Raw genomic sequence first — 23,290 nt, forward strand, 5'->3', positions numbered from 1 at the left:
TATCTATATCTATCCCGATCAGCCAAAGGGAATAACATTGATAATCACCTTACAATGGCACCTGGAAGCGGGTGGGATATTTTAGGCATCAAGTAAACATTTTGTCCCTGAAGTTGGTGTTTTGGAAGGAAGCAGAAAAAATTGGAAAGTTTAAGGTTTTGTGCATCTTTGACAACAGCAAAACTGTGATGGTTGGACGATGGGGCAAAATGTGCAGCTCTTGTGGGATGTTCCCGGTCTGCAGTGATCAGGACCTACCAAAAGTGGTCCAAGGTAGGGTAACAGGTGACAGGTTCATGGGCGGCCAAGGCTTATTGATGCATGTGGGGAGCAAATGCTGGCCTGTGTAGACCGATCCAATAGAAGAGCTACTGTAGCTCAACTTGCTGAAAAAGTTAATGCCGGTTCCGATAGAAGGTGTCTGAACACACAGAGCATTGGAGTTTGTTGCATATAGTGGTGTGTAGCTGCAGGGCCGGTCAAGGTGTCCATTGTGACCCATGTCCACCACCAAAAGCACGTACAATGGCATGTTCTGCTTAATAGAAATGCTGGGCACTGGAAATAGAGTGCATTTTTTGTATATATTCCTAGGTCTAATTTGGAAATGGTTCCTTAAACTAAAGAACATTTATATACGAGAAAAAAAAAGGGGAATGGCTTTTCATCCTAAGGCCTGCTGGGCTGTGTGTTTATGTTGATTGACACAACTCCCGGCCAGAAGTGTGCATGCAAGGGTGGCTCCATAGGACCCTATAAAGTAAAGTAGCCACTCCCAAAAAGGGAGAGCTTTGCTAGTGCTGAGTGGAGCGGCTGAATCAAGGTGAAAGAACAACTGCAGGAAGTCATGAAGCAGCATGTACTGTAAGCCTTGCACCCCACTAGTAGGACTTGGTAAAAAAATTGTTAAAGCTTTAATATGTCTTTAGGCTACATTCACGTTCCCCTAGAGCATTTTAGCAGACAGGTTGGTGTGTTGTGACAGGTCTGACAGCAGGCGGTGTGATGTGATGTCTCGGCGCATCACACTGTTTACTTTTTATTTTTTAGAACTTTCTTTGGAGCGTACAAAGTGTACACTCAATCCAGGTCCATGCACAGCAGCATGGTGTAGTACCTGTACTTCACGGACTAGTGCTCTGCACCCCACATCACCGCCGCAGTATGGTGAACAATTGTTTTCTATGTGCCCTAGCAGTGACTGGTGTTTTTCAGTTTCTGGAGAATCCAGGCAGTGCACATATCAGTATGAACAATCCCCTAAACTTAAACAGAAGCCGATTATCTGTGTACCTGCTGTTTTTTTTTGCTGAACAGAGCATGTGCTGAATTTGCCCAATTTAGATTCATACATTTGTACATCTGGCTACATGCTAGCCTATAGGGAGCTAGTGCTACTGCGGTTGTTCTTTGTGGATAGCACTAAACTCAGTCAGTTGATTATTTTATATCTGGCATTTTCATGCTCCAAAGATACAGTGCTATAGAAAGCTTCTGAGTCCACAGAACTCTGTGATAGTGTATCTATCCTTCCATTCCCCAGATAATACTGCTGCTGTTGCCTTGCTGTGATGAGAATGTGATCCTATCCTGATGCTTGATTGCTTGTATTGTAGGGGCTATATAGGGCTGATTTTAAAAAACAGCTAATCCTAGATGAATCACCTCAGTAGGAGGTTCTGGAGTCCAATGTACAGGGCTTGAAAAATTTTAGGGTGTCTCACCAGTCAGTCAAAAATGTCACCAGTCAGCATGACCGGACTATAGCCTTGCCATTTATGATAACATTTTTTGGGGACAGATAGAGCTTTCTTTTGGAGGTATATTATCACCACTGGGGGGGGGGGTTATTTTTTACTACATAATGAAAAAAGTACCGTAAATTTCGAATAAAAATGTTTTCCCTACGTTATGTTATAAAACATTTATTCTTACCCATATTTTGGTAAAACTTAAAAGACAGGGTCACGTCGGGTAAATAGCCTTAAAATTGCGTGCGCCCACAAAATTGCAAAAAAATGATCACTCTGAAAATTGGCCATAGTCGACGCTTAAAACGCTTTTACCCCTCATTAGTTTAGTGTTATCAGTAATTAAGGGCCCTTAAATTATTGCTCACACTCCGACGTTCGTGGTTATATGTAACATGTGCGGCACAATAGGCACAATCGTTGTTTTCTTTTTTAATTTTTTTTTTTACACAACTTTATTGCTATAACATGGGGGGGCTAAGAAGCCCCCATGTGATAGCCAATTTACATGTCCGGTCCTCTTTATGAAGACATCAGGCGTCTCAAAGACCCCTAATATCACCTAGGGACCCCCAGAGACATATCCATCACTTCCTGCATTCCGGGACTGGAGAGTAGATCAAAGGGAGATTGTGTACTGATCAAGTGTACCAGGTGTTCTAATCCCTCTCAACTCTATACAAACCTTAAAATAAAGTTTTGACTTCAGTTGCATTTTAATGCTCACTTCATGGGTTTGTGGGATGGGATCATGACGTTTGCACGTTTTTTTTAATTGTGATTTATAAAAAAAATGTTGTAATGTATTCTTATCTATAACGTTCTGGATACCATTTCTTTCTTTCTTTTTTTTTTTGTATGCAATGTTCTGTTATTGCTCCCCTTAGAAAATGTGCACAAGACCATGGCAGGGGTAGGATTGAAAAAGATTATTGATGCCCTATTAGAGCATTGATGCTTCCTGACAGATACGTCATCTCTAACTCGTATAATATGCCAATCACAGATCATCGATTGTACAGTCATAAAGTTCAGAAGCACTTGGATTCCCAGTAATGGGTTATCTGCTGTGGGTGTTAAGTGTTTTTCGAATTGCCTTTAGTTTTGTTGCAGACCTCTTTTTAGGCCAGCTCATTATAGCCAAAGGACTCATTTTCCCGTTCATCCAATTTTACTCTACAGAAGCTGGAGTAGACTCTTTCCTAGAACTGCGATGTTACACACTACGGTTTTTTTTTTCGGAATAAAATTGCATTTTGAATTCTAATTACGGCACTTACATAAAATAAATACGTACTTAAACCTCTTGATATGCAGCATAGCCTTTGTGAATGCCTCAGTTAATGCCGTCTTTTTTTATCCCATTTAAAGCTCATTATACATAGAGCACAGAATAGTAGTTCACATAACACCCTTGTTATTCTAAATTATTATCTGAAATTCTCATTTTTTTTCTTTCGTCAATTTTTGTGTGTGATGCCAGTGGAGGGACAGCTCTACCCTGTGTGAGGAAAAACTGCTTTGAAAAACACTTTCTGGGCTGTAGTTGCAACACTGTTGAGCAGATGAGACCCTTTTCAGCATTAGCCCACCCAGAGATGATGTCTCTTAGAGAGTCTGGTAGCAGTATTTCTGCTCCTCAATCCCAGACATAATTTTTGGCATTGGATAGGGGAAGGGCTCATTCACACGGCAATCGGCCGGCACGTACAGCTCCGTGCTGCGTGCACGCAGCACGGAGCTGTACGGGCCGGCCGATTCCAGTGTGAATGACGGCTAAGGATGAGTGTTATTCCCATTTGCATCTTCATTGGCAAAATTGTCCTTCATTTCCTGCCTGGGTGACACCCTGTCACTCCATAAAATACTCTATAGGTTGAACTCGATGGACTTTTTTCAACCTGACTAGCTATGTAACTATGTAAGAAGAAAAAATACTGACAAATCTGTTTTAAAGCTGAACTCCAGGCAGCTATAAAAGACACAAATTAATGCAGCTTTGTATTTAGTAGGGCTTATTCACACCAGCCTACACCCTAAGGGCCCGTTCACACCACAGGCAGTGCATTCCGGCCCGATTCTAACCAGAATGCACTGCCTCGCATTGCGGCCGGCTCACTTTTTAGTGGGGCAGGAGGGGGCGTGTCGGGCCATTGAAGTGAATTGCACTGTAGCCACGCCCTCCGGCCGCAATGCGATCAGCCGCATGGGATCACAAGGCACATTATGCCTGCGGTCTGGTCCAGTGCGATCAAAATAGTGCTTGCACGTTGCCGAGCAACGTGTAATGACTTACGGCCCGGCGGCCGAGTCATTACACGGAAGTTCCGGTATCGGGAGCATTTGGGTGAGTAAGCCTTTCAATTCAGAAAAATAATAAAAATTGAGCCGTAGGCAGTATAGTTTCTCTTTCATGGGGATGCTGTGCTTTCTACGATGATTTTCACTTTTATCACAGCCTGAAATGGTTTCAGAGATCACCTTCAGTGTTGAGTAGTTTTCATAGCTCCCACAGCATTCATGTAGAAGAATCTGCAGCCTTTATGCAGTCTGAATATAACAACACCGTGGATGACTCGCACAATGAATGGCTGTCATCCAGCTGATGTTTGCTTACATTTCACTGGGTTTCAGTAGAACGCTGATGTGATTATTAGGGTTTGATGATATTATCTATCTGTATGTGGAGCTGTAATCCATCTGTGGAGAAGATGCACGTTAGATGCAGACTAGCAGAAGTGATTTTTTATTTTTTTTAATTAGAAATATAGAACTCTGAAGCTTTCTCTCTCTCTTTTTGTGCTGGTTATTGTCACATACTTTGCATGTAAAGTGGAAAGAGATAAAGTAGATGTACACTCTGTTGGAAATACAAGAGCATATATATTATGTCTTTTGATCTGTAGATGGCACTGTAGTGCAATGCTAGTCTATAGTAGTCTGTATGTTCATGCTTATTTATGATATACACAGGAAGTTCTCTCTGTATTCTGTATAATGCTGTATTCTGATGTAATGTTCTTATACGCAAAAAAAACTTAATTCAGCATTCCTCAAAATCTCAGTGCTTTATCTAAACACATAACCAACACACTCCCCATTTAGTTTGCTAAAACACCATGTACCATAAACAATTTGCATGTTTAGTTTTTTTTTCATAAAATACTTTTTTCACCTTTTTTTTTTTCTTTTTTTTCTTAATTTAATTCCCTTTTTAATTTAATCAGGTGTTACTGATCACCTCCAGTCTCTTTCAGCTACTTCTTGTCTGCAAGCACTCTAGTGTTTGCTCCACATCATTGCTCTGGATCAGGTTTCTGACGGTGACAACAGTGGACCATGCCTGCATAAAGTGGGTTGTTGGTAATCTTCACCAGGGGCACATGTGACTAGGTGACAGTGCAGGAGCACAATTGGGAAACAGTTTTCACCTCATGAGTCGCACATTTTTAAAGATTACCAACAATTTGAAAGGACATTAACAGTTTAAAGCATTTATAAGATTAACAGATTGGATTTCGATCTTTTGAATGGAGAAACATTTACATTTGTCTGGTGTTTAGTTCTTTCCTGTGACCTCCCAATGAGGAGAGTTTCCCTCAGGAAAGGCACAGAGAGCTTGGTCAACAGTTTACTGGAGCCAGACTATGACCTTTGGGAGTAGGCAATGACAAAGGCAGTAAAAACAAATTCCCCAGAGTTGGTGAAAAACACAACCTAGTGCCTGCGGTCAGTGGTGTGAAGAATACGAGGTGTGCCCAGAATATAATGAGAGTGAAGTTCCTACCCTCGAGAAGGGCTCTGTGAAGGGAGAAGCTGGCCAAGGTCACTTGGGGTAGGGTGCCAGGTATAGGTTAGAACACTGATCAGTTGCATTCCAGCCCTGCCAGAGTCGAGACAGTCTTTTCTGTGACACCCTGTTCAAGTGCCTCGCATGAAGAAAAACAGTGACACCACTGTCGCTCTAATGAAGGTTCCCTGTGCGGACCCGAAACGTTAGCACCGTATGATAGTATGTGACATTGGATATTGAATAAACATATCAATACTTTAAAAACCCTTCAAGTGTGTGTCGGTGAATTATTTTTGTTTACCTTATCAGAAGGAACACTTTCAACTCAATTGGCAAGACCTGTTGGCCCAATTGGAAAGAGAGCCGGATTTTTTTAGTCTGGTGGTCACGGGAGATGAATCCTGGGTGTTTGAGTACGATCCCGAGACAAAGAAACAAAGTTCAGAATGTGACACACCCTCGTTACCTTGCCCCAAGAAAAGAAAGCTCGAATTAGCAAATCAATGGTCATTGGTTTTTTGGAGGGTTTTTTATTCACGTGGAATTGTCCATAAAGAGTTTGTACTTACTGGTCAAACTGTCAATCAAAGATGTTACCTGGAAGTTCTTGGTCACTTGAGACAGAGTTTATACAGATGCGTCACCTGGTCAAAAATTTGAATGGGTGACAGCAGCCGCACCTAAATGGGAGATTTGGGCGACCCTTTTTTTTTATTCCCGACAGTTTAATGAATGAGGCGGAATATCCTTAGCTGCTAGCTCTGCAGGGCACCTGAGGACATACCTGAGGAAGCCTTGGGGACCTTCAGTACTGACATTTCCTCATTGACTTGCAGATGACACCTCACAGTTCTATTCAGTGTACTGCAGAGACAAGAGGTCACACGCTCTGCTCTATCACATTACCATCTTGTTTTCAGAGAATGTTAATTAGGGCAGTTTGAAGTAGTGATAGAGAAGTTAGTGATAATTTATACAGCCGTATCGTCTTTGAATGCTGATCTGCAGAAGAAGTTCATCAGAAATCAAGAAAAAAGTATCTTCATGGCAGTGGAGAATATATGTATTTCAGATGCTTGGGCATTGGTCTTTTCTCGATGAGGGACAAAACAGTACAGCTTTGTCCATCTAAAGAACTCAATAAAATGTAACCCTAAGGCCCCGTTCACACTGAGCAATTTATCGCGCGGTAATTCCCGCGATATCGCGGCTATTTACCGTGCGATATTGCTCTCCAATGCAATCCAATGGGGCTCTGTCCGTCGCGGGTTGTGCGTCGCTACAGCAGGACCCTTTTTGGAGCGGATTTTGCCGCGATTCTAGCTTGCTCAATATTGCGCGACAAACGCGCGATTTGCAAATCGCTCAATGTGAATGGGGCCTAAATATGAGTTTTCAGTAGAAAGCATTGCACGCACATACATACATACACACAGTTTTCACTTACATTACACTATAACACGTTCCCCTCTTTTATTCTGTATTGTCAATGCTCTCAGGATGTTCTATCATATCAGTTAAAGAAGAATTTACCTTCAATAAAACTATCCTTTAACCTCTTGCCGTCCGCCCGTTGTAAAAAAAACGGACGGACGGCACTGCAGCATTGGCGGGTTGCCGTCTCCAGACGGCATTTTTTTTCTGCTCGCGCGTGCCCCCTAGCGGGCACGCACGGGCTGAAAAGACCCGACCATTGCACACACCCGTTACCGGGTGTTTCCCATATAGGCGATCAGCGGCTCCCTAGCCCGCCGATCGTCTATATGTGCTCGTCCGCGTCCTCACCTTGAATCCCGGGATCCGCTGTGAATGCAGAAGTGATGTGTATTACATCACTTCCGCATTCACCTGTCAGTCATCTGGCTGCTATAGCCAGAGAGAAGAAGCTGATGAAGCAGATCTCTGCTTCATCAGCTTCTTTTGGGGTCCACAGGTGACATTAGGGGTCCTAGAGACCCCTAATGTCTGCATAAAGAGGAACTGTCAGTGTGCCTTTGCTATTATATAGTATATATAATAGCAATAACAATAAGTGCAAACAAATAAATATAAATAAAAAAAATAAAAAGTAACATATAAAAAAGTAAAAGAAAAGAAAAGTCACTTATAAAAAAAGGGGGAAAAAAACCCCCAAAATGTTTAACTCCATCTTTTCTTCCGGTCCAATAGCCACAACAGGAATATAAAGTAAATGCCTCCGATGAGAGGGACATTCCTGGTGGTCAGCAGGGCCCTTATAACTGGGTCCACCATTAGAAGATTTGCCCTCTATTCCTGTTATGATGAAAACCCAAAATTTGGGTCATTTCTCAGAGTAGATTTTTTGCTGGTGATGGAAGCGGACCATGCCAGTGCAATCTGAGTTAGCACACCTCCATTTATCGAGGGTGACAATGCAGAACTGTTTGGAGAGGACAGAGCATTGTTATCATTAGGGATGTACCGATACCGTTTTTCTGTATCGAGAGCGAGTTCCACTATTTTCTTTTCGGTACTCGCCAATACCGATACCGAAAGTCCCATTAGGGAAGCCGCGTGGCGTGTATTGACTCACCACCCAGCTTCCTGATCGTCACCAGGTGATGAGAGAGCATGGAGTCAGCTTCCCGACCAATCGGGAAGCCGGGAGGCAAGTCATTACACGCCGCCTGAGTTCCTGATTTGCCCGGGAAGCTGGCTCCATGCTCCCTGGTCATGCGCCGTCTAATGACTCACCGCCCGGCTTCCTGCTACCAGAAGTTCCGGTATCAGGATAAGCATTGGGAGCATTTGGGCGAGTTTGAGTACTCGCCCAAATACTTGGTATCGGCATCAGTGCATCCCTAGTTACCATGTAACAGGAAGTACTGTACCTGCACAAGGCCCTTCATGGGAGGATCAGCAGGTATTATTTTAATTAAAAAATAATGCAAATGTGAAAATGTAAATCAATGTGTTAAAGCGCATATCATATTTTATTGATTGGATTTGCAAAATACTTCAACATAAATAGGGCAAATTGGGTTCATTTAACTCTAGTCTTGTGTGGGATTAACTGGGTGGCAAAGCACACCAAGAGAACCTTGAGTTAATTTGGTGAAAGGATGACACTGAGAGAGATGAAAGGTCTGACAGCTTTGTTAGCCTAATAGAACGTGTTTCACAGTCAGTTGGATTACTTCCCTGGGTAAGTGATTTGATGGGTTCAATATGAAGGATGTCGAATGTCACCGATATCCTTGAAAATTAACCACTGACCTCTTCAGCGTATTTACCTTTGGAGGGGTCTGTGTGTGCTGATATGTTTCCCAACCTTTGATCTCCATAATGAAGGATGTTGTATCAGACTTCCGCTGAATTAATTATTAGTTCTCCCGGTGGGATGTACAAAGTCCCCCGCTCCTACGTCTAGGGGCGAATATATATCATTTCACTTAATTATAGTATGGTATTTTTTAGGATCTCTTTATGAAGGTCTATTCCAGTACAGGAAGTCTTTTCTATGATTACCATTGACGTGTTCCTGCAAATGATGGTTGCCTGGCCGTCATGATGGTTCAATAATTTAACAACTTGCTGTTCTGTCAGCTGCGTCTATGACTTCTGATCCTTCTCTTTTTCACAAATCTCTGACAGTTTTGTCTCACATATGTTGCTTGCAGTAACACTGGGGTTGGTGTCATGGAAACCCGTGGTGCACAACCTGTGGCCCTAGGGCTTCATGTGGTCCTTTGGTACCTATTTTGCGGCCCTCAACCTGAAGCAATGCCGGAGCAGTTAATGGCAGTGATTACTAGCAGTCTTTCTAATAACCCATCCACTGTATTTTGCAGCTTTTTGACAGTCTCCAACCATATCTGTGCTGTGTCAGGAGCCTCTGACTAGGGATGCACCGATACTAGTATCTGTATTGGTGCCGATACTGAGTGTTTGCTCCCGATGTCTAGACCAATACCGGAACTTCCGTTATCAGGAAGCCGGGCAACCGTCACCTGGTGCTGAGGGAGCATGGAGCCGGCTTCCCAGCCAAACAGGAAGCTGGGCTCCATGTAAACACTCGCCATCTGGCTTCCTGATTAGTTAGGAAGCTGGCCAATTAGGAAACTAGGTGGCGAGTTATTACCCGCCCCCCGGCTTCCTGATTGGCCAGAAAGCCAACTCCATGCTCCCTCTTCATCAGGTGATGAGGGAGCATGGAGACGGCTTCCTTACCATTTAGGAAGAAGGGTGGCGAAGTAACCGGTTTCGGTATTGGCGAGCACCAAAAAAACAGTATCGGTGCATCCCTCCCTCTGATCATCTCCTGTAACATCCCTGCAATCTGTAAATGTCTCCTGTAGCATGTGTGCAGTCTCTGACAGTCTTTTCCAATATTCCGCTAAATATGTTTGGCCCTCAAAGGGCCCTATATCCAGCGGGTTCTTCAGATGAGACTTCTCCACACTTTTTTTTTCATTTGATTGCTTCATGTTCATCTTATTGTTTTCTTTCAGATAGCACCCCTGGAAATGAAGAAAATAACTTTGATCGGAGCTATATTAAGAAGAAGCTGGAACACGGATTAACACGCATCTGGCAGGTAGTTTTCATTTAGATGCATTTGTCTTTTTAAAAATTTTTAATTTCCCCTCATGGGGAACGATACCCGTCACATGTATATGTGTCTGTCATACATCACGGTTTAAGCTTGTCACAGTCCTAGATAATTTAAGCTGAGAATCATATGAAAACATATATAAGCAGAGGTTACTCTAATACAAAACAACTAGGGCTGGTAATGATTACAATTTTCGTGTTCGATTAATCGAAATTTTTTTAATCGATTAATTTCGATTAATTATAACGCACATACAGATCCAACTACATTAGATTCAGAGGTTTAAGCAGCTCAAATGATTTCTAGATCTTATTGATCCAGATATACAGGCAGCTAAAGGTATATACAATCTTGACTTTTTCCATGAATATCGAGCTTGGGCTTATCACGTCATCCTCCCGACCTTCTCTATTGGTTTTTTGAGATAATGGCTAATAGATTAAAATTGAACTCTGGCCCTCCCTTCAGTCTTGCACAGCTGTACCGGCTCCTCTCCTGGACTGGAATGGCTTCCTCTGATATCACTGCACAGTGTGCATTCTCACAATGTGCATTAGAAGCTGCAGCAAGTCAGATAGAACCCGCCTCATTTCCTGATAGAGCCCGCCTCATTTCCTGGCTGGAGGATGTACAATTAAAAAATTAAATTTAGTGCACAGAAACAGAATATAATACCCAATTTTTTGTTAAAATATAAAAGACGGGGTCACGCCGGGTAAATTGATACCAAACATGTCAAGCCTTAAAATTGCGTGTGTATGTGAAACTGCAAAAAACGAAGATACCCCAAATTTCCCATAGGCGACGGTTTAAAAGCTTTTACTGCTCATCAGTTCAGGTTAACAGTGATTGATGGGCCTATTATTATTGCTCGTAAACCGATGTTTGCGGCGATATGTAACATGTGTGGTGGACTTTTCGTTTCGTTTTTGCACGTAAGCACATCCGGCGCGTGTTTGCATTGTATGTGTGTGTTTAAAAAAAAATTTATGTTACTTTTATTTTTTTACACTCAACTTTATTGCCATCACATAGGGGGGCTAAGAAGCACATATGATAGCAAATATGATGCAACAGGTCCTCTTTATGGAGACATCAGCTAGGAACCTCAAAGAAGCTGATGAAGCCTAGATCAGCTTCTTCTTCTGGCTCTAGGAGCCGGAGAATGCACAGTGACACCGGAAGTGATGTAATGCACATCACTTCTGGGTCCAGTGATCGGAAGAGAGAACAGCGGCTAGAAGCCCGCTGATCTCCTTCCGATCTGTCAGGGGAGACCCGCCATGCCAGTCCTGGACTCCGCTGTCCGGCGGAGGGGGGCGAGGGGCACATGGCGCCACCCCATACAGACGATCAAGCGCCTGTACAGACGCCGGATTGCCTGTTGTCTAAAATGATACGAAGAAGTAGCAGCCGTGTTCTTGGTATAAACCAGGGGTAGCCAAACTCCGGCAGGACAAGCAGGACAAGTATGTTACACCCCCCTCATTACCACGTCCCTTTTTCAGTTTTCAGAGCTGTTCAAGTTCAGCTGAGAATTCTTCTGTCATACAACTCTGAAACAAAATTAATTTTATATCATTTTTATTGGGACAAATCGAGCTTTCTTTTAGTGGCATTTAATAACCGTTTTGTTTTAAACTTTTTACTTTTTACTATATAGAGTAAAAAAGATAAAAAACTTTGAAAAACCAAAACGCTTGTTTTTCTTACTTTTGTTTATAAATTATGGCAAATAAAAATGTCAGGACAGTATGAAAATCCCCGAAATGATCCCTTTTTGGAAAGTAGACACTCCAAGATGATCTGGGTTTTTATGCTATATGGTTCCTGTGATAATCACAGCGATCACAGGACACAGAGGCGGTCCGATCGGCTTTGTGTCTAAAGCCACTGCTCTTCACTATCTGACAAAAGCAGGAGCAGCGGTTACAGCAGCCACAGCCGCACGCAGACAGGCGTTCACGGGAGGACGTAAGAGTGCGTCCTCCCGGAACAATGGCCGTAGTGTATATATACTGTACAGTGGCCAGCCTGGAAGTCGTTCAATACGTTTTACTATCTGCTAAAACTTTAAATTCATTAACGGGCATGAAGAGCCGCAAACCAACACTGAGACCTAGTGATGTCACTGGGTCTGAAATAAGGTATCTAATGAATATAATTGAATATTTTTAATGGGGGTGGGACCAGGGAAGGCAAAATATAAGCAGATTAACCTCTTGCCGTCCGCCCGTAGTAAAAAAACGGACGGACGGCACTGCTGCATTGGCAGGTTGCCGTCGCCAGACGGCATTTTTTTTCTGCTCGCGCGCGCCCCCTAGCGGGCACGCACAGTTCATCCTGTTGGAAGAAATTGAGGAAAAAACATAGCAACTGTATGTCATGTCCAGAAGCCCTCCTTGATCCCATACACCTCTTCTTCCTATATGATTTTATTTTTCTGTCATCCTTTCTACTATTGTTTGCTCCACGGAATGCCTGAGAGGTGGATAGCCTACTACGGCTTTGATTCCTCTTCTCTTCTTACTGTATTGCATTGTCTGAGGTTGACGTCAGCAAGGCCATAACCGTGCTATAGAAAGAGACAGGTTGTCAGAGATGTTCTTCCTATAACAGTGAAAACAAACATATTGACCATGCCAGACACATGGCCTCAGACCATCGTCTACACCGCTACATTGTTTTAACAAATGTTTTATGTTGTGCTTTCAAGGATGTTCAGCTAAAAGTGAAAACGTACCTACTTGGAACCGATATGTCCAACTTCAAATATGACGACTTCATTATGGTCCTGGATATAATTAGCAGGTGAGGGTCCTTTAGCCACTTCAACTCCTTTTTTTTTTTTGTTCTGTTTGTATTTATTTGCATTTGGAAGTGCATAGTAACCAATCAGCTTCTGTCTTTCATTTCCAAAGCTTAACTGAACAATATAAATATAGAAGCTGATTGGTTACTAAGGGCAATTACTCCACATTCTGTCTGCTGCAGTTCTGCTAATTTGTCCCTAACCCCCCTCCCCCCCCCTCCCCTTTTTTGTATCTCTTTTGGCATTTTTTTTTTCCGGTTTTTTTTTTTATTATTCTCTATGGAATATATAATCAAAAATAAATCTTTTTTATTTAATTTTTCTATCAACTGGTCAAAAAAAAAAAAGTTTTAAGGCAAATAAAAAGTATACTTCGTTGCTCCAGTTTTAAATGAAACTAAATATTTTTCTGGTACAAAAAATGGCACAGTTATTTGCAAATTCATTTTACACAAAAAAATAATAATATGAATGGTAAAAACTAAAATAGAAATAGGAAAAAAAGTAGCCAACTCCCAGAAGGAAGATCAGTGTCATTCAATTCAGAGATGATTTGAGGATCTACAGCCGAGTGATACACAAATAAAATACATTTTTGTTTTTAGGGTACTACGCTTTTAGATTTAGTTTAGTGTGACTTTAAGCTTTCGGTAGGTGCAAGGCGGCTCAGCATGGCAATAGATTTCACATAATAATACTGGCTCGACTGAAAAATGAATTAAAGGATTTTAAAGGAATACATAAGAGAATGATCATTTTTAATATTTATGTTTTTCAACAAAATTCCTCGAATTAACATTTCTCTATCAAATAATATATACTAATATGTATTATAATAAAAAAATATCTGTAATTTGGTTTATTCCAAGAATAAGCTGATAAACACTTAAACATATATTTCCAGCACGGCACTTTGAATGTACACAACTATTTTATAAAACCACAATCATCGATTCATATGGCTCTCCAAGTGCATTATCTGTAGCAAGATAGTTACCGATATAGATCACTCCAGGCACCAGATAACAAGTCCGTGTTATCAATCTACTTGGTATATATTTGGATCCATCATAAATGCAAAGCCGTAGGTACGTACGTCATCTGAGTGTTTGTATTGTTCAAATTAATGAACCCTTGGGTCACTGATATATAAAACCTCAATGTATATCACCGCTGCATATAGAGCTACAATCTTTGCTTCCAAGTCCGAAGCCATATTTCAGATTCAGATTAATATTATGATGTATTAGGATCCTGTATTGCTGTATATCCATAGAAGCCTCTTGTGGCCTTATTAATAGTGAGGTGTTCCCTGAGAGAAAACGCTGCAAAACATAAATATAGTAATACGTCTCCGGCATAATTGGTAACTATCTTGCTAAAGTGTACTTAGAAAAAAACGTATGATTTAATATAAGGAGATTATAGTTATATTAGGGATGCACCGATATATCAGCCGCCGAAACATATCGGCTGAAAATTGCACTTTTGACATAATGCCGAAAGTGCTATTTTCTGGCCGATACAGCGGTGCATCCGTTCTTTCTCTCCTCCCCGCTGAGCGCTGCTCTGTGTCCCAGCAGGAGGAGAAAAACTGTCAGGCAGCCAAGCGCCGTGGGAGGAGAGCGCTGTGAGCGGCCGGCATCTCTCCTCCCACACCGCTCAGCCTCCTGTCACAGATCAGCATAGAGGTGTGTGGGCGGAGACAGCCAGCGCTGTCAGAGGAGGCTGAGCTCTCCTCACACTCCGCAGGATGGAGAGCGGGTACAAGGAGTGATCAGGGATTGCTGAGTGTTTGTAGATAATTGAGGACATGGTATGTGTAATATATCCTCAATTATGAATGAATGGGAAGTGATCTACATCACCTCCTGTTCATTCATGATTGTGGTTATAGTAAACACACTCTGTCCTCATATCATGAATGAACAGCAACACTCCGTATAGAGGATTCCTGTTCATTGATAACAGGGGTTGCAGAAAAAGAGATTGAGGGCTCTGTGTTCTCAATCTCTTTTTCTACTTTACAAGAGAAATATCAGGGGTCTGTTTAGACCCCCAATATATCCCCAAAGCCCCCAAAAGTAAAGTAAAAAATTAAAATATTTAATTAAAAATGAATAAATAAAATATATCAAAAATTGTAAAAGTTTATAGAAATAAATCAAAATACAATATATTTTACAAATTTGAAAAAGTTAAAATAAAAAACGTTTTCGGGTTCGACCTGACATTTTTCTTTATTTCGATTTTGTTCCGGTTTTGAAATTTGCATTTCGGTGCACCTCTAGTTATAGAAGGTGATTTAGGAGTCCCGTACATACAAGGTGCCTTAATATCTGTAAAAAATAAGTCAAGGCAACTGGACTTGTTGTATTTTCTTGAAGACGTTTCACTGGTCATCCGACCAACTTTCTCAATTCAGAATTCAGTCATTCTGAATTGAGAAAGCTGGTTCGACGACCAGTGAAACATTTTCAAGAAAAATACAGCAAGTCCAGTTGCCTTGACTTATTTTTACGCTAGACCATGACCTGAATGAATGAGAACCTTCACAGACAAGGTGCCTTTAAAGGAAATAACATTTTAAAGGTTTTTTTTTTTTACATGTTTGTCAGTTTGTTAGAATTAGAGATTTTTTTTTTTTACGCAGTTATAATACATATTCGTTTATATTATTTGATAGATAAATCTCCATTTCAGATATTTTGTCTGAAGGAGTTTACATTTATCAAAGTATTGGTATATCAATATACACTATTGATTAGATACACTTTCCCTGAGTTTAGTGGTTTTTGCTTTTAAGTAACTCTTTTGTAACTCTTCACCAAGAACCAGAATCAGACTCCTTCCCTATAGCTTGCACCACTTCTCAATTTTTTCATGAGTGCCCTGGGACCCCAGCAGTTTAAAAACATTGAGCAGCTGTACCCTCTTGTCTCCAATGCCGCTGCTTGAACCTCGAGTCTTGGTAAAGCTTCCGCCAGAGCCTTCACTGAGCAGTAGGTAAAAAAGCGGCACTTGCAAAGGGGTCTGTCCATCCAGGACTTTATTTGTAAAAAGGCATAACAGCAGCAAACAAACAAATGCTTACATGTTTCAGCCCCCAAACTGAGCCCAAGGCCTGGTTCACACCTGGGCATTTTACAGCGCGTTCCTACGCTCTGTAAAACGCTCAACATGTGAAAACCAATGATTGCCTATGGGCACGGTTCCCACCTGGGCTTTTTTCAGCGCGTAGGAAGGCGCTGCAAAACACCCTACGCCCAAAGAAGTACAGGATCTTCTTTGGGGCGTATTTGTTGCGCATATCCATTGGGAAACACGCGTTTGTCGCGTGTTTCTCTTTAACCACGAATCGTGGTAAAAACGCGCGACAAACCTGCATATTCGATACGCCTAGGTGTGAACCCAGCCTTAGTCGTAGCCGGCTACAATTAAGGCCCAGTTTGGGGGCTGAAGCATGTAAGCATTTGTTTGTTTGCTGCTGTTATGCCTTTTTACAAATAAAGTACTGGATGTACGGGCACCCTTGCAAGTGCCGTTTTTTTACCTATTGCCCTCGGACCCCAGGGTCTTGCATGTGATGGACAGGCCAAGTAGCCAATAGTGAGGTATGAAGCGCTGTGGAATGCAAAGTTGGTATTGTCCTATCAGGATGTTCTGGGTTTCTGGTGTCTCAAGGCGCTTGAGAAAACATGAGAGGCGAATGTGGTGCATGTTCGTAAATCACATGGCAGCTCCTCGTAGTATATGGAATGTGTTACTTGATGTTGATTTGAATCTTGTGTTTTGTGATTTTTTTTAAATTGCATTTCCTACAGAAGAATTTTTTTCCTACACAAAAGGAAATTAATTCAGGAGCATGAAGGAGACTTTTTCATTCGATTTCATTCATCCTGACAAAACTCACCTGCTGGATTTGCCGCATGAATTATACATGTGTTAATAATACATACTTTAGAAGCTAATCCAACAAGGGCTACATGGTATACCACCGGCATGTTTTTAACTCTTAGGTGTCCAGAGTAGGGATGCACTGATACAAGTTTTTGGGGAATCGAGTACGAGTACCAATATTTATATTTTGGTACTCGCCGATACCGGTACTTCCACTAGCATGGTGCCGGCCTCCAGGCCAATCAGCATTGATCCGGCCAATCAGCATCGATCTGGCCAAACAGCATGGAGCCGACTTCCTGGCCAATAAGGAAGCCGGGCGGTGAGTCATTACCTGCCGCACGGCTTCCTGATTGGCTGGGAAGCCGGCTCTATGTTCCCTCGCGGCTGGAAGTTCTGGTAACAGGGTAAGTTTTGGAGGACGAGTACTCACCCAAATACTCTGTATTTGCACCGATACTAGTATCGGTATCGGTGCATCCCTTGTCCAGAAGTCATTTAAAATCTTAGGTGTTCTGGCCAAATTTAGCACCATCAGTATGTGTCCGTTAACTTGACTAATTTGCCTACAAAAACAATTTTTACACTTTTATGTTATATAAGGGCTCTTGCACATGACCACAAGAGGGCTGCACAGCACACATCCCAGCATATTACTTTTGGGGGGAGTGACAGGTGCATCGATCAGCTGCCCAGTGAGTCATCATGTTCTATACAGTGTATAGGACATGAGGACACCATGGGACTTTCTATCGTTGGAACGGAGGCTGGACCGGTCTAGGAGACAGCTGGGATTGTGATTTCAGTGACTTCTTCTATAGAAGAGCTTTAATAGAGCCAATGCTTAGCCCCACACTGACCATTATAACTGCTAATTTATTTATTTTGTCTCCATCTAAGGCTAATGCAAGTGGGAGAGGAGTTCTGTGGCAGCAAGTCAGAAGTCTTACAGGAATCCATAAGGAAACAAAGTGTCAACTATTTTAAAAATTATCACAGGTGAGTCCCGGTGACATGCATTCTGCGTAACAAGCCAATCCTAAACATCAGCTTGGTTTTTGGGAACAATGGAAGTAATGTGCAAAGTGGCTGCTAATGTAGAGCAATGGGCCCCACGGCAGGTTTGGACATGGCCCGTATCTCAATTTCTAGGCAGGGAAAGGTACTTTTGCCTGCATCTTTATAAAAGAAGTACAAATTACATTTTCGCACAACCTTTTTCAAATTGTTGGGTTTTTTTCTCCTTGGTACTTGCATTGTAAAACAAACCCTTGTGAACATAAATGTGAGCATGAAATCACACCACACAAGGGTGTCGTGGTCTTTCTCTGAAGTGGAAGTATATCAATATCCTTGAATTCCCCCACAGGGTGAGTAAGACTCCTGACAGGGGCAAGGTAACCTGGTCCACAACGCAGATAAAAGATGGTTGAGCCGGAGGGGTGAAGAATGTGTGAGATGATTGTACTCACATGTAATCAGGTGGATATGAGCTTTGGGAGTTGGGGGTCTTGAGGTGGTGCGATGCTTCATGTAACCTGGTCCACCAATGCCAAAACCAGACAAACCCCGGTGTTTAGTGACTAGCTGAAGTAGGTCCACCAAGTTCTTGGTGAGGGCTCTCCCAAAGAGAGACCCCTGATGGGGAGAGGAAAAAGACCTGAAGAACATAGAACCCTCTACCCAGACATCAGAATGGGCCCTGAAGGAACCTACAACCTCCAAACTATTCAGTCAAAAAGTGCTCCCAGCATTGAGCTGTGGATCAGGACGGTGGCTCTGCCCTGCATCATTAGTGCCACAGGAATGACTTCACTGGAGTACAGATATGGAAAGGTTTATTTGCATTTCCAGGGAACATTGCCTGAAGTCTCCCTACCTGTATTTTATCACTTTTGTGATGCTTCAACCAGTGTTCTAGTTCTCCTAATCCTCGCTTCCCTGGCTACATCCGGACTGTTAGAACGGTCCCCACAGCCCCCCCTCCTCTGGGCTTTGGCGGTCTAGGGACTGCTGATTTCATCATGTCCTGTTAGGTTACATTGACATTCATCAGAGGTGAGGACACCGAGGCACAGTCCATAGTCGGAGTGGAGGGGAAGAAGAGGGGAGCACCAATCGTTAGTGGAGCGGAGACCAGGCAATGAAATCTGCTTTACTGCAGCCCCAAGAGATAAACAAGCACTTAGACCTTCCAGTGCAGGCGTAACCCCTCTGCAAGGGTGTTTTTTTGGGGTTTTTTTGCCCCGAGATGTGCTTTAACCCCTTCATGACTGAGCTAGTTTTTAGTTTCTGTTATGCGTCTTTTATTTCTGCCTTTCTGCTTTAAAGATTAACTCCAGCAAAATAGTTTGCCTTTGTTTTGGATAGAGTGAGCTAGGCTTAGAAGCAAACTTAGAACCTTTCAGATTTTTATAGCCGACTGTGTCTTCGTTGAAGAAATTTCCCTTCATTTTGTATCATCTCTACAGGAAGTGAGGGAAAGTCTCGACTTTGGAGTCCTAGCCAATAGAAAAAAATGACATAGTGCCTGGAATTACACTTTAACTAAGTGTGACTTTAAATAATGGTGAAGTTCATGGAGGAACTTCACCCTTATTTTAGAACATAAAAATAAAGTTCGCGCTGACTATGGAAATATAATATCCAAGACTTGGCGTCAGTAATTAGAAAATCAGATTTCCATTTCCTAAACAAAGGAATTAATTGAAACCTCTGAGTTTTCCCTGAGCTGCAGTATTGCCGGTGTAGGCATTTTGGTGTGCCTATTCTGACTGACGCTAGCAGGAAATCTCATCAGGCAGTTTAATGTGTTTTCCCTGATGCCTGCCCGCATGTCTATATCCCGGTTGCTGTCCATTTCAATCAATAATGAATTCTTGTAGTATAAAGGAAGCGGGGGGAGAGAGATCTACTTGGATATGCATTATAAACAGCAACGCTGTATACGTGGTAAGAGTTCCCAGCTGGTAAACGATTTATTTATACAAAATGTATACACGTCTTCCAGGAAAGCACTGCTTAAAGGGATGATTTGGTCTTTTTATTTGTATTTTTATACACTCGTGAGAATTTTGCTGTCAATGAGTGTGAAATCAGACTGGAAAGAGGAACTTCACCTGTATATTAGAAACTGAGAAGTAAGACAATTTGAGAAATGTTTAGTAATGACAATCACACACTTAAAGATAATTGCCGGCTTTTTATTCTTTGCATACCTTATTTTTATTTTCTCCCCATTCTTCTCACGGTGGCCATTTGAGTGGCCACTATGGGCAGATGAATCCATTTTCCTTTACTTACTGGAGCTCTGGGTCTACCTTCTGGAACATGTGACAGCACACATCATCTCAGGGGGGGAATGCAACGTCTTTCACCTGAGATCTCTGGAGATTTTGTAGTTTACAGTTGAGACTTCTTAGGAAGGCACTGGTAATGTAGCCTGCCCAGGATGCATCGGTGATGCCAGGACTACATCACCAGTGCCTTACTCAACCAGGAGGTGGAAAACAGTAATTGTAAGTAAAAGTTTGTTTAACTAATGAGTGTAAGATGATTTTATATCGGCATGAAGAGTTGCATGCTGGTATGATTTTTAGTGAAAGGGGGTAAATTTCTGCTTTAACCCCTTCGTGACGGGAGACGTACACTGTACGTCCAGCCACAAAGGGACCAAATGACTTGTCACGTACACTGTACGACCTATGGGTGGACACGGCCATACGCTGTCGTATGCTTACCCGAGCTGCACATCTATGCGGGTGTCCGTGATCGGATGCACACAGTATCCATCCTGTCTGCGTCCGAGTACGGACACCAGCACGGATGTGCAGCTCAGGTGAGCATACAACAGCTTCCATAGAGAAGAACAGGCTGCTGCGTACAATCACACGCAGCACCTGTCCTTCCCGGGAACGGCCCGATACAGCTGTGAGGCCTTAGTCCAGTATAGGAGCATCTTCCACTCCCTTTGCTACTGTTTGGGTAAAGCAGTATTAAAAGAGAAATACTTGCCTACGGCCAGAATCTGGTCACTCGAGTGAAAGCTTTTATCTCACCGATTCATCCCTATATCTGCAGCTCAGGGCAGGATCTGAGCTGTAAAGCAAGGGGGGCAGTCAGTGCCTTTGTCATACAAAGATACTGCCGTAGGTCCTGCCTTAGATGCGATGCCACAAGATGCCCTCTTTAACTGTTATCAGCCAAAAAAGCCTACCCTGTGCACCTCTGCGATATAGTTTTACTTTGTTACTGTGGCCTGAATTTCCCCGACCTCATGATTAAGACTCGCTAACTGCTATTCCACTGACCAGTGACCAGTAAGAGAACAATCATTGCATAAGGAGTGGAAGAAGGTGGAGCATAACCATTTGGTGAAGAAAAGCAGGATCCTGAAAAAAAATCAGAGAGGGGCACAGAAGAGACCTTTCTAGCTGATATAGGTAATCCGTTATGAAGTACAGGACTGATATTATTTTTTTTGCTTTCCACTCATCACTTGAGGTGGAGTAGGGAAGCTGAAATCTGTCAGGTAAGGCGGAATTCGGTATGCAGACCTAAAATCTGCCAGCAGACCAATCTTGTTTTCGTCCCTTGTGTCATGACAACGACGTTTAAAGTCTTCAGATCCCCGTGAGGAACCTTCGGATAGCCAATGGGAAGCATACATAGCACCAGGAAACAATGTGAACACTGGAAGGAGGACCCTCCTACACTGCAGGTTAGAGGACTCCTGACCCAGCCTGTCATGTGACTAAGGAGTGAGGAAATTGGAGCTCTTGTTCTAATAAGATGGTTGGTTTGAAGAGGTAAAGTGTTGTAGAGGGGGGGCCAGATTAGCCAGCTATAAGGGCCCATTCGCACCAACATGCCATGCTAAACGCACGGCTGCTGGTGTGCATTGACAGGCCAAGTGCTGAGCCCAGATTCTTTGAAATGTCACAAATGACGCATGTCATGCACCAAGTTAAAAAAAACAGCAAGCTTTGGGGCTGCACTGGTTGCTTCTTCCATTGCAGCCCCAATGCATAGAGATAAAGCATGCCGTAGTTTTTTTCAGCGCACACCACCACAATGCTGTGGTGTGAACTGTGCTCATTAAAACGAGGCATGCCTTATCTCTATGCATTGGGGCTGCAATGGAAGAAGCAACCAGCGCAGCCCCAACGCTTATGGGCCCTAAAGCAATAAAAGGTACTGATACGTTTATTTACATCCAGCATATCTGTTTATTTAAAGTAAATAATTAAAAAAGACTATGCATGCCCTTTAAGAAAACGGTTTGACAGTAAATATCAGAAACCGTGTGCAGATGACTTTATTTCTATTGTAGAGATAGTATGCTGGTTATGGGTGCTATTATGTGGTCAAGCGTTAGTATGTCCTGATCAATTCAATGCAATTATAATTGACAATTTTTGTTTCTCTCTCTTTCCATCAGTGTGCCTGTACAGTGTAAGTCAGCTTAATCAGAGTTGTCACAAAACCTTTCTGCTCAGGGGGCACCAAAAGTTCCTCTGTTAGACGGTTCTGAAAGATTAATGAATTGTCATTTGCCTTTGTACTCAGTAAAGTGCACCGGATGAATGCAAAGACAGAATAAAGCTCTTTAGCATTTAGCTCCTCGACTCTCGACTCCTCTTGTGCCTCTCGAATCACTGATTCTATTTCCAGTCTGTTAAAGGCATTTTCAGGTTATTGCTAATTTATTCATTTTCCAGTCAAAAGAGATTAGGCCGCAGGATGAACGTTCAGAATGTTTTTGTGTCATCATTGTCGTTTTTTACTCTCGGTTAATTGCAGCGTGTTATCGGTTTTTCAGAACGCGGCTTGAAGAGCTTCGAATGTTCCTCGAAAATGAAACATGGGAGCTGTGCCCGGTCAAGTCCAGTTTCAGCATATTACAGTTACATGTAAGTGCGTTAAAGGGTTTGGGGGTTCTAGTTATCGACTTGGTTATGGTTAGAGATAGGGATGCAACTATACCAGTGCCGATACTTGGCATTTACATGAGAACTACCAGGGTGGCAGCGGTTGCAGCTGGGACTGGGTTCTGGTGCTCCACCACTGTCCTGAAATCATTAGTCTGTATTGTTTTAGAAAAACTGTCACATGACAATAAACAAAAATGTATCAGTACTTGTATCTGTGAGTACTTGGGCAAGTATCAAGTTAGTGCATCCCTAGTTAGAGACTTGTAGCTTTTACCAGCAGTTGTCTGGGTCCTCCCTGTCCGTGCTGGATTAGATAATGTTTCCAATGCAGCAAACACAAGTACAGCGTAAGGACCCGTCCCTTTTCCCCATAGAAAAAAAAATCTTCCTGATTTGTCACAGGAACTTCCAGTATGGTCATAAGTGCTAGTTATCTCTTTTTTTGTAAATATTAGTATTCACGCTTGTGGATGCCCCCCCCCCCCCCCATGATTGTGAAACAATTGAATATGACCCCTAAATCTC

At 42.5% G+C, this 23,290-nt stretch overlaps 1 protein-coding gene across 1 annotated transcript in view; it reads left to right on the forward strand.

Annotated features, from left to right (window-relative positions):
• The window catches only part of VPS50 (VPS50, EARP/GARPII complex subunit), a 147,074-nt gene that overhangs the window by 97,230 nt on the left and 26,554 nt on the right, over positions 1-23,290 (forward strand). The window contains exons 14-17 of the mRNA XM_018557585.1: positions 10,017-10,102; positions 12,837-12,931; positions 17,733-17,831; positions 22,654-22,744. Of these exons, the coding sequence (XP_018413087.1) occupies positions 10,017-10,102; positions 12,837-12,931; positions 17,733-17,831; positions 22,654-22,744 (371 nt within the window). The remainder of the gene's footprint in view (positions 1-10,016; positions 10,103-12,836; positions 12,932-17,732; positions 17,832-22,653; positions 22,745-23,290) is intronic.

Source organism: Nanorana parkeri, unplaced genomic scaffold, assembly GCF_000935625.1.
Source record: "Nanorana parkeri isolate BGI_ZX_2015 unplaced genomic scaffold, ASM93562v1 scaffold291, whole genome shotgun sequence".
Classification (NCBI taxonomy): domain Eukaryota; kingdom Metazoa; phylum Chordata; class Amphibia; order Anura; family Dicroglossidae; genus Nanorana; species Nanorana parkeri.